At 40.0% G+C, this 12735-nt stretch overlaps 2 protein-coding genes across 2 annotated transcripts; one reads left to right on the top strand and one right to left on the bottom strand.

Annotated features, from left to right (window-relative positions):
- The first annotated feature begins 47 nt into the window (after positions 1 to 47).
- On the top strand, positions 48 to 2173 carry si:ch1073-184j22.2 (dual specificity protein phosphatase 18). The gene is made up of 2 exons (XM_067606972.1): positions 48 to 170; positions 1239 to 2173. The coding sequence occupies exon 2, from the start codon at positions 1248 to 1250 to the stop codon at positions 2040 to 2042; it is 795 nt and encodes a 264-aa protein (XP_067463073.1). The 5' UTR covers positions 48 to 170; positions 1239 to 1247; the 3' UTR covers positions 2043 to 2173.
- Positions 2174 to 5687: 3514 nt separating this feature from the next.
- LOC137193469 (zinc-binding protein A33-like) lies at positions 5688 to 8560 on the bottom strand. Its single transcript, XM_067604693.1, has one exon. It carries the CDS (start codon positions 8316 to 8318, stop codon positions 6909 to 6911), a length of 1410 nt encoding a protein of 469 aa, XP_067460794.1. The 5' UTR covers positions 8319 to 8560; the 3' UTR covers positions 5688 to 6908.
- Positions 8561 to 12735: the final 4175 nt, after the last annotated feature.

The following is a 12735-nucleotide window of genomic DNA, read 5'->3' as shown; positions in this document are numbered from 1 at the left end:
AGGAGACTAAAATTAACCCTCAGACACACACACACACACACACACACACACACACACACACACACACACACACACACACACAGCCTTCTACGGTCTCCTCAGTGCTTCAGTCAGAGCTGCATGTGATTGAAGGAAGAAAGAACTGAAAACAAAGTGAAAGAACTAATCAGGTAACACACACACACACACACACACATACTGTGCTGGTTATAGTACGGTACATTTACTCAAGTTCTGTACTTAAGTACAATTTTGAGGTACTTGTACTTTACTTGAGTATTTCCATTTGATGCTACTTTATAAACCACTACTTTTACTGCAATACTTTAACTACATCAAGCTCATAATACTTATGTATTTTTACTGTAGTAGCATTTTTCATGCAGGACTTTTACTGGTAATGGAGTATTTGTACATTGCTGTATTAGTACTTTTACTGCAGTAAAGTATCTGAGTATCTGGCTGTAACTCACAGTAACATGCAGACAGTGTTTAAAGTGTCTATATTTTATATTCTCAACACTTTCTCAAGACTTTCTCAGTCTGTGTTCTTGTGTTTTTCTGAAATATCGTGAGTCTCGTTCTACGTTCTGTTGAGTTTGTTCTTCTGAGAAGAATGACACAACAGGTCATAACGTCAGTCGGCCAAAAGCGACCTATAGTTACGTTTGAGTGACAGCTGCCATCTAGCGGCCGTAGTGATGAAGACCCGGAGTTGTGCTGACGCATGTAACAGGCGACAAACCTCCATGTTCAGAGGTGGCGGTTTGGTTGCTGGATAGACGCTTTAGTTTGACTTTGCTGCAGGAGACGCTGCTCACTTCCTGTTTCCAACCGCAAGTATAAATGCTGTGGCATCAGTTCATGTTTTATACTTTCCCTACAGATAAACTTTAAAACTAAATTATGTGTAGCTGCGTCTTCATGTTTCAGTGAGCTGAAGATAAGTTTCCACCCTGGTGGACGATGAAGAGACATTCTCTTCTATTCTATTACATCAAGGCTGAAACTTCTCTGAACAGTAAAGTAAATTTTTATGCATTTCACGTAGGTGCAGGGCTGTTAGAGCAGCATCAATGAAAAAAGTGAAGACCTGCACACTGACTCGTCACTCTGACCTGACAAAGATCCAAATGTTCAGATTAAACGTTCGTGGTTTAGCGTCAGTGTGCCGGCGCCACCTGCTGGTCTGTATGTATGTAAGAAGTATGTTAACATTAACATGTGTTTCCTGACAGCTCCGCCTCATGTCGGTGTCCCAGATCACGCCCACGCTGTTCCTGAGTGGCTCCGATGGCCCCCTCAACGCAGCGCTGGTCTCCCAGAAGGGCATCACCCTGATCGTCAACGCCACACTGAGCCACGCCTGCCCCGCCTACCCGGGGGTGGAGTGTGTCCGGGTGCCGGTGGCCGACCTGCCCAGTGCCCGCCTAGGGGACCACTTCGACCGGGTGGCTGAACGCATCCACGCCAACCGTGCAGGAGGCACGCTGGTGCACTGTGCTGCTGGTATGAGCCGCTCACCGGCGCTGGTGATGGCGTACCTGATGCGTTACAGGGCCGTGACGCTCCACCAGGCGCACCGCTGGGTGAAGGAGAGCCGGCCGTACGTCAGGCTGAACGCCGGCTTCTGGGACCAGCTGCTGCAGTACGAGAGGCGTCTGTACGGGAAGAACACTGTCAGAGTGGCAGCGCCTGAAGAGACGCCGCCACCGCTGCCGCCGCCACGGACATCGAGGTTGTTGAGGTCAGTTCCACCACAGCAGCAGATGAACTGGTTAACGACAGCACCCAGAACACCACTGATGACATCATCACCACTGATGACACGATCACAACGGATGACATCATCACCACTGATGACACGATCACCACTGATGACATCATTACCACTGATGTCACGATCACCACTGATCACACGATCACCACTGATGACACGGTCGCCACTGATGACATCATCACCACTGATGTCACGATCGAAGCAAATGACATCAGCAAACAAATCAAGAAGAGGAACCAAATCCAGCAGCTTCAACATCTGAACAACAACACACACACACACACACACATACACACACACACACACACACACACACACACACACACAGACACACACACACAGACACACACACACACACACACACACACAGACACACACACACACACACACACACACACAGACACACACACAAATCATACATACAAATGTTTTCCTGAAGGCTTCATCTGCTTCAAACACACCAGCTGCTGTGTTTCTGTCTGTCGTCCACACTGGGAACCGAGTTGGTTTCCATCCAAATGTAACACAAATGAACCACAGTGACGGAGGAGGAGCGCTTGTTTCCATCTGCTGCAGCTCTGTGAATATTTGGCCGTTGGGTAACAGTTGGTTCCACCATCACAAAGGAGGTTTCAGACGATCTGAGAAGCACTTTGTTTGCAGCAGACGGAGACCTTAGGATCCTCCGACTGAAACTGTATTTGTCACATTCACCAGTTGATAAACTGAGAACAAGGATGTTCAGCTCAGTTATAATCTTTGTACGAACTGCTTGTCCTTCTGTAGACGGGAGGAAATGTTTACGTTTGCTTTCTTCAGGAAGAACAGAAGATGGCAGCCATCGATCAGCAGCCAAAAACTGTGGATACATCTGTAAAGAAATCTTCATCTACACTAGCATCACAGTCAAGGTCTCAGGTGTCCAACTTTGTGTCTCAAAGCTTGAGACCCTTCTGTAAAACTCTAGATCATCTCCAATGCCAGCATTTTAAAAATGTTCACAACAATCTGGTTAAGGTTAGTAAGGAGGTGAACATTAATTGCAGGTCTGAGACAGGACGTGAACTCTGGTCTCCTGCATGAAAGTCAGACATGCTTCAGCCTGACTTCACTCTTCATACCTCTCTAAAAGACGCGCTGCTTCTTATGTCGGCACTGGACATAAATATGGAGGTGTGAAATCATCCAGAATGAAAACACGTCTGCATTTTGAATATAATGACCCGATCACACCAGCATTTAAAACAGTCAGTCCCTCCAGGAAATAGTGATTTTGTGATCGCAATTATCACAATTCCTGCAATTTTTCCTCCAAAAGACATAAAACACTGGAAACTGTATTGCAATTTTCGAGAAAATCTGCTGCAAACATGCAAACATTTTTGGCCACAATAATCACAAAAAAAACTCAGCGAAATCCTGGAGGGACTGATATATGAAACTTAAATCTGCTGCTTCAAGTTCAACTTTGGTGGATTTCCAAATCAGCATGACAGAGAGTCTAAGATGGCAGAAGCTATTGTAGCTTATTAGCTGTGTTGCTAACATCCAGTTTATTGAAGCTTCTCGGTTGGAGTAAAAACAGTTCCACAACAGAGACGGGTTTAAACACAGTTAGGAGACAGGAGGAAATTATACTAATGTGACTTTCAATAAACTGTGGGAAGTTATTGTCCAGCTAATAACCAAGCTAGCTAGCTTGCTAACTGCTCTTGTGACTGGTGCTAGCATTTTCCCAGCTGGCTAGTGTGTTAGCAGTTAGCTCCCCAGCTACTGTAGTTCACTGGCTAGCAAGTAGTCACTTTCTGCTGTGACTGAGACTTAAATGTAATGGAACGTAAATGGAGGTGTTTTCAATTCATTTTTCGATAAAAAAAAAGGTTGTCTGGAACATTTCAGTTTCTGGGTCCAAAGTTTCCTGATCATTTAAAGGAGGTTTCAGGGAGAATGACTGTTGCTCAGGATATTAAACATTTGGGACGCTGTTCATTCAAACATCAGGGACTCTAAGTTTATTTTTGATGATGAAGTCTTTTTCAGTTTTTGATTTCTCTACTGATCAGAGGAGCAGATGGAGTTAACACAGGTTCTGGTTTCACAAAGACACTCTGATTCAGTCTCTAACAAACAGACTTCAGACATCTGAGGTTAAATGACTTACACAGTTATTTATTAGTTATTTATTTGGATTAAAGTCTTCTAAATTCTGGGAAAATTAAGTCTCTTTTCAAACTGAAAAACAACAAGCCGCTTGGCTTCGTTCTGTCAAACAGAAAACTCATTTGATGTTTGAGAATATTATGATGTGAAGGTTCAGAGGTGATGAAGTCTGGGTGACAACAAATGCTAGTTTACATCAGTTTGCAATGGTCTAAAGTAAGGTTGTCACGATACCAGAATTTTAAACTTTGATACAATACTAATATAAAAAACAATACTCGATACCTCTTTCAATACCAGAGCAAAAAGAAAAAAGTCCTAGGCACAGAAAATAAGATTATTTTTTCTTTTTTGTTTAAATTAAATTTGCCATCTTTGTGACTCATCAGTCACATGGTGGGTTTGTTGCTGGACAGAAAGCTGTAACAACAACACAGGTTGAGGACCAGTTGATTTTCTTCCCTGTTGTCTCATCTGTGCTTGGTTGAAAATCTGATTGTAGATCTTTTTTTTTATAGCTTCAGTACGTTCGGTACAATTGAATGTATAAATAACGGAGATCGTATTGTTTTAAACGTGTAATCGAAAGGGTATCGAAGTATCGATACTTTTGACAGCCTTAGTCTAAAGATGTGTTCCAGTTTAACGCAGAGTATATAAATGTATAATCAATCAGTCCCTCCAGGAAACTGTGATTTTGTGATCACAATAATTGATGCAAACTCAAGAATTTTGCTAAATTACGGCAACTTTTCTGCATGAAATGTCCAAATCAACAGAAGACTTGTTATTTGGACCAATTGTGGCGTTTTGTGTCGTAGTAATTTACATCATTACAGCGTCATTACAAACCAAGACCTCTGAGCCTTTCTGGTTTTCTTGTACCAAATCCAACAACTGAGAGAGAGTAGATGGAGTCTGACTCATTCACACTGAGCTGTAGTTTCATACATGTGCTGTAAACACTGCTGTAGGTGTAAGAAACTGCACTTTGTCTTTCATTTAACCTGCACTTTGCCTTTGGTTTGATTCACTTTGTCAGAAGAATACAAGCTGATGTTGTTCAGCCGGCAAAGATTAATATAATCTACCTCAAACATAAAAATGGGCACTTTGGAAATGAAACTATATTTTTATGTTTATGGATTTATTTTAATAACATTATTGATGATTTTATTTGCTGCTGATGTTGAGCTGAAAGTTTATTTAATAAAGGTTATAAATGGAACTCAAGTACAGTATTTTCTTTTTTATAGAACTTTGAGTCCTCATGGTTCTCATGTTCAGAAAATACATTAAACATTAGAGCTGAAATATAGTTGTTTCTGTCATCTGCTGGATGTTTTTTATCCAGGAAGGAATGCTTTTCCTGATGTTAGACATCCAACCTTCATTGATTCAACTTTCTCAAACCATCTACATTTCTAGTAGTAAAATACAATTAAAGAAACACTTATGTGATTAGATTAAACTTTCAGACACATGTTCAAATAGAAATTCAACATGACTCTTACTTCATAATATAAACATTCAATATGACTATTATTTCATAATGAGAAAAGAAAATTTCAACCCGAAATTCTTCAAACATAATACTTTTATATTACTATCGCTTCAGTAACTTCATTCATTCAATACAACTACTTATGTAATTTAACTATTGAAATTTATATATATATAATAAATCATATTATGTATAATATTATATATAATAATATATATATAATATGATTGTCTATGAGGTTAATATATCAAAGGTTAAACACTTACCATTGCATAGTTAACATATAAACATTCTTAACTTAAGAAAATTAAAAATCTTTATCAGTAGAGGGCAGTATTGTCACACGTAGTAAAAATGTAATGAAATTAAGGTTTAATATATATCAACGTTATACCATTCTTTGTGTATTTACATGACAAGTAACATTATATTACTTGAATAATGATTAGACATTTAATTCACAAGAAATTCAGGATTGGCTCTGATTTGCAGGGAGACTCTATGAATGAGTTACAGTTTATGACTCTTGGTCTGTTTGGATAAGAGAAGGGGGTTTTCTGTTCATTTGTTATCAGTCCTTTCTCCTGGTTCAAATGACCCCAAAGGTCATTTATGTTTTTAGTTCAGGCCATAATTTAGTTATTGGTCAGAAACAGTCTTGCAGGAGGTCTGTTCAGTCTCCATTTTGTCACAGTGTTAAACTTTGGTATCATGTTGTCAGACCCCCACTTGGCAAATAGGTCAGTTCGGGGTCCAGGGGTGAGGCACTCTCCATGTGTCTATGGGAATTACTCACCTCCTCAATTTGAGATTAAAGAAAGGCTGTTTTATCCATGAAAGTAAAGAAAAGGCCGCAAGATGTCCTACACTTGTTCTTCAAAGTGTGAGAGAAGCTAAATCTGTGAACATTTTAAAGACATCTAAAGTCAACTTTACATATTTACATATTGGTGACATCACAGTTCATATTAGAGCTAAAACAATTAGTTTATTAATTGATTTGTCAGAAATTAGACAGGAAATTAATCAGAAACAATTTAATCATCAATGTTATTTTTAAGCAAAAGCCCTCCGACCATCCTCTGGTTCCAGCATCACTAATGTCTCAGATCTTCTGCTTTTCTCTGGTTTCTATCTGTGTAAAATGAATATCTTTGAGTTTTGGACTGTTGGTCGAGTAGAACGAGACATCTGAAGACATCAGCTTGGACTTGGAGATTTTTCACTATTTTCTGATGTTTATAGACCAAAAAATTAAACATTTAGTTGAGAAAATAATTTGTCAGATTAATCAATAATGACAATAATTGTGAGTTGTAGCTGTAGTTTATATGTTTGATGATATTCACTGATCAATAAAATGTATTGTCTGAGGAACCAGAACACTTGATGTAATAATGGATCCTTATAATGAGTGATATTCCTTCAATGGATCTTTGTGTGATGACATCATCATCATCATCATCATCGTCGTCGTCTGTGTTGTTGTACAGTTACAGAGACCTTCACTGGTAAAATCCTCAGTGGGAATTCCTTCACAGTGCAAATATATGGAAACAGTGTTTGAGTGAAAGTGTGTGTGAAGGTGTGTATGTGTGTGTTAGTATCAGCATCAGAGAACGACAACTTTCCTCTGTTCCAGTCCAGACTCACTCTGATCCTCTGGAGCTGCTTCTTCACTGGGAGAATTATGTCATGTGATGTGGAAAGTGCTCTGTATACGTGATCAAAGAACCACAGTCTCCATAATCCAGACCGTAAGTGTCCTTTCCTCTGGTCAGACACTGATAACACACCCAGTTCCCACATGGAATTGTATCCAACCTCGACATCCCAGCTGTGAGTCCCTGAGTCAAAGCCCTCAGAGCCCAGAACAGAGATGTAGTCTCTAATCCTCTCTGGATTATCAGGAAGCTGCTGTTTCTCAACTCGTCTCAGACTGGTCAGATCTTCAGACAGGATGAGTTGTGGATTTGCAGTGTTTGGATCCAGAATGACAGGAGTGTAGGAGACCATCTCCTTCATGTTGTTCCAGATGTTGAAGGTCAGGTTGCCCAGGTGTTTGGTCTGGTCTATCAGAGCTCCTGAGAGCAGCTGTGGATCATCCAGCAGGGGGCAGCGCTGGACTCTTTCCACTGCAGCCTTGTAGTTGTGCAGGAATGAGACGTCTTCAGCTCTCAGCTCCTCCTCTGTGGCTCTGACTGTGTGTGAAAGAGCTGCTATCTCTCTGCTCAGAGCCTCCATCTTCTCCTTCATCATCTGACTCTTCTGCTCTTCTTCCTCCCTCAGAGCAGCCATCCTGGCCTCCTCTTCCTCTTCTAGAAACTGGTGAAGCTTCTTAAACTGCTCCTCGATCTGCCTCTCTGTGCGTCGGGCCTGGACCTTCATGTGTTCTGCTGTTTGATTGAACTTCACTTTAACTTGTTCACAAACCTTTAACTTCTTCTTTAAAAGCTCCAGAGTTTCCTCAAGTTTCTTCTTGTGTTGTCGTGCAGCTTCATCGATGGGTTTGAATCTGTGGTTGGTGTGTTTTTCTGAATCTCTGCAGACGAGACACACTGGCTGCTGATGGTCCAGACAGAAAAGTTTGAGTTTCTCAGAGTGCAGACTGCAGAGAGCCTCAGAGCCTGCTGAAGCTCTCTGATCTCTGTCCTGCAGGAAGCTCTCACACAGGTTCTTTAACGCCAAGTTACAGGGTGGTTCCATCTTTGAAGTTTTTCTCTCACAAACTGGACACTGTTGGATTGGTTTCTCTCTCCACCAGCTCTGCAGACAGACTTTACAGAGGCTGTGGCTACATGACAGGAGGACAGGATGTTTAAAGATGTCATGGCAGACAGGACAGCAGAGATCCTTCTCTGATCTGGAAGCCATTTTGTCTTAGAGTCCAGCTGAAAACAAACCACTCAAACAGCAAGACAGTCACACCTTGTTCCCAGAGAGTTTCTTTCACTCCGAGTCTTTGCTCTTGTGAAACTCTTGTTCAGTGTGTGAAGTCAGTAGCAGGTTGAAGTGGTAGTATTCCAGTATCCCAGTATCCCAGCTGTTCTCTCGCAGTGGACGTGGTGGTTTTGATCAGAAGGTGAATGTGATTGTCAGTCTCTCAGTGTGTGTGCGTCTCCTCTCAGTGAAGCAGAATAATAACATCTGTTTACTGGTTTGTGTCAGATGAGGGGCGGAGCTGCTTCAGAGCAGGAACACACAGGATTGGACACACTCTTGTGTTTCTACCAGTATAAATCTTCAAATTATACATTCATGTTAGCAGATATTTTACATCACTTTCTTTTGTACTAACTGCTAACTACCATCTTCAGTAAACAGTTTATACTTCATACTGTTAGTACACAACAGTTCTTTCTAACCAGGGTACATGTAGAGGGTAGTTCTGGAAATTATTACTGGGGGAAAAAACTAAAACATGTGGGCAGACAGGTAAAAATAATGTTTTAAGCAATAGATAAGTATTTGGATCATTTTTCGCTATGTTAAAAACAGCTCAACAGCTTATTTGTTAATATATTTGTGTAAACTGTTTGTTATTCTGTTTTAATTGTAACATGGTTTTGTACAGGCGCTGAATTGGCTGCCAGAGTTTCAGTTGCTGTTAATAAGTTTGGACACAAGATGGCAGTCTTCAGACAGACGACTGTTTTACTCCTACACGTGGACGACCTGCTCCATGACACGATGAACAGTGTTGTGACTTAGTAATGTAAAACAGCAGGTAAACACTTAGAAACCTGGTTAAAATATTCATGTACAAAAGTAAATATTTTATAAATAAAGTAGTACTTGTAGTAACTACTACAAGTTGTACACATGCTTGTAAAAAAGACACTGCGGTTTCGTCCAACTTGCGGTTAAAGTGGGAGGCAAACAGTGGTCTCCTGCAGCAAAGGCCACTTTTTGCCTTTTTGCCATCCCCTCTACTCCCTCCTTCTAATAAGGAAGTCAGTCATATTGACGTCATCTGAACTGGTTCATAATTAACGTAACAATTAGACGTTTTTGCCAGCCTGAATTTTAGACCTATACTGTCATTTTCCTTGTGAGAACGGGCTGTAAAACCAATTGTAAAAAACACATTTGGATATGTAGTCTGTGGCTGTACGTCAAAAAAAAAAGTAGCTATATCATTAGATAATGTGTTTCTAAGGTGTTTAGGGCCAAACACAATAACTTCAGTTTTATCTGAATTTAGTAGCAGAAAATTGCAGGTCATCCAGGTCTTTATGTCCTTAAGGCATGCTTGGAGATTGTTTAACTGATTGGTTTCATCTGGTTTCATTGATAAATATAATTGGGTATCATCTGCATAACAATGAAAATCTGTGTGTTGTGAGTGTTTCCTAATAATATTACCTAAAGGAAGCATATATAAGGTGAATAGAATTGGTCCAAGTACAGAACCTTGTGGAACTCCGTGTCTAACTTTTGCCTTCACGGAGGATTCATCATTCACATGTACAAACTGAAATCGGTCTGATAAATAGGACTTAAACCAGCTTAATGCAGTTCCTTTAATGCCAATTAAATGTTCCAGTCTCTGCAAAAGGATTTGATGGTCAATTGTGTCGAATGCAGCACTAAGATCTAACAGGACAAGTATGGAGACAAATCCTTTGTCTGATGCAGTTAGGAGGTCATTTGTGACTTTCACCAGTGCTGTCTCTGTGCTATGATGCCTCTAAATCCTGACTGAAAATCCTCAAATAAACTATTGTTATGTAGAAAGTCACATAACTGATTAGGTTTAGTTACAGGTTTAATTACAGCTACTTTAAAGGACTGTGGTACATAGCCTGTTACTAAAGACAGATTGATCATATCTAGTAAAGAAGTGCTCACTAAGGGTAAGGCTTCCTTAAGCAACCTTGTTGGGATGGGGTCTAAGAGACAGGTTGATGGTTTAGATGAAGAGATTGATTTAATGTGATGTGTAGTTGGTCCACCACCGCAGAAACTGCAACCTGTAGAGTCTGTGGTCGTGAAGTCGAGTGCAGTGTATTTAATAGAGTTGGCAGATCAGGATGCAAAGATGCCACAAAATTATAAAATCAATATTTTAATAATTTGGATACTTTCAGAATATATTTGTGTAAAAATCATTTGGATGGGGAGGAATGGTGGCATTTTATGCAACTGAATGCTTCCAATCACATGATGGGTATCAAATGAAATACTTTATTGGTATCAGTATCAGTATCACTTTAAGGGTACTGGTGTTGGTACTGGTATTGTAATTTTTTAAATGATACAGCCCTAGTGTGAAGCTCGACGCAGGGATCAAGCATGACTTGCAAGATCTCAACCGGTACTGCCCACCCTGGGAAGATGGATAAAGCCCTTAATTAAAAGTGTGATGGCTACCTTTGTTTTGTGTATTGGTGGAAGCATTGTACATCATCCTCAGGTAAAGCATAGAGGTCCTGGCCAAATTTTTTGCATGACAGAGTTCATTTCACCCCTCTGGGATATATAATTTTAAAAAGTATTGTGTCTGAAAGGCAAAATCCAGTAGGGTGATGCTGGATTTGGATTTCACACTAAAGTTTTGGCAGCAAAAAAACAAAAAAAGGCCAGAATTTTTATACATTATGTGATGTTTGATGTTCACTCTTTTTTAATTATTATTATTTTTTTACATAGAAGGGAAGCCATCACACTTGTCAGTTCTGTCACAGCTCTTCCTCTCCCTCTCCCTTCGTCTTCTATCTTCTCCAAACCCTTTGCTCTACCTCAGACCTTCCACCTGATGGACTTCCACAATTGTTTTTCCCCACAGTGAATGTAGCCAGGGGTTTGTAGGGTCAGCCAAAAGTTCTGTTTCCTGTTCCTGTTTTTGTGCAAATAAATATCTTCTATTTAACTCTGGTATGCATGCCTCTGATTTACTGTAGCATTATACACTATTAGAAGAACATACAGTAAACGTGAAGGATTTCCAGAGAAAAGATTTTTGCTATACATACAAGTAAAGACCTTCACCTTACATCACATTAGGTTTTATTCAATGCTGTCAAAGAAAACATACATTACATAACAAAACAAATGCATTTCTCATATACTCCTGGGGTCAGCAGTCATGTATGTAATTGGGTTTAAATCAGATTTAACTATGTACTTGTGATTGGTCCCTGTACCTAGACCCATGGGATGAGAAAAGTGATTGGTTCTTAAGCAATTGGGTCCAAATCCCAGCTGTGTATTAACTCTGCCCTTGTATATAAGACCAAATTGAATCTGTATACTCAAACCATTTTTCTTTTGTGATATGAGTCATATAAACAAGTGAAATGTTAGTATTTTGTCCTCCTTGACTAGGAAATTTGAGATGTGCTACCCATCCATATTTCTGGAACATGCTTGCTGGATCTTCGGTTTAGTTCTCCACTGAGAATCCCATTGTTGAAGCACAGCCTCCTTCTCCTATTCAGCACTTTTAAAATGTATTGTGTAAAAATCATTTGGATGGAGAGGAGTGGTGGCATTTTACGCAACTGAATGCTTCCATTCACATGATGGGTATCAAATGAAATAGGGAAAAAAAGGTATCGAATGAAGCACTCTATTGGTATCAGTATCACTTTAAGGGTACTGGTATCGTAATTTGTTAAATGATACTCAGCCCTAGTTTGAAGTTTGAGGCAGGAATGAAGCAGGAATTGCGAGATATCTTCTCTGCCCTCACCCAGCGATGCTGGTGGAGGTCTGCCCATCCTGGGAGGACGTATAAAGCCTGGTGCTTTATTAACAGTATGATTACTTCCTTTGTTTTCTGTATTGGTGGAAGCATTGTACAACATCCTCAGGTAAAGCATAGAGGTCCTGGCCAAATTTTCACAAAATTCATTTCACCCCTCTGGGATATATAATTTTAAAAAGTATTGCCCTGTGTCTGAAAGGCAAAATCCAGTAGGGTGATGCTGGATTTGGATTTCCCATTAAAGTTTTGGCAGCATAGACAGTATTTAGATACAGTCTATGATTGGCAGCAAAAAAAAAAACAGGTCAGAATTGTTTTACATTATGTGATGTTTGATGTTCACTCTTTTTAAATTATTATTATTTTTTTACATAGAAGGGAAGCCATCACACTTGTCAGTTCTGTCACAGCTCTTCCTCTTCGTCTTCTATCTTCTCCAAACCCTTTGCTCTACCTCAGACCTTCCACCTGATGGACTTCCTCAATTGTTTTTCCCCACAGTGAATGTAGCCAGGGGTTTGTAGGGTCAGCCAAAAGTTCTGTTTCCTGTTCCTGTTTTTGTGCAAATAAATATCTTCTATT

Source organism: Thunnus thynnus, chromosome 12, assembly GCF_963924715.1.
Source record: "Thunnus thynnus chromosome 12, fThuThy2.1, whole genome shotgun sequence".
NCBI classification, from domain to species: domain Eukaryota; kingdom Metazoa; phylum Chordata; class Actinopteri; order Scombriformes; family Scombridae; genus Thunnus; species Thunnus thynnus.
The sequence above is the reverse complement of the archived record's forward strand: the minus strand, read 5'-3'. Positions and strand labels throughout refer to the sequence as shown.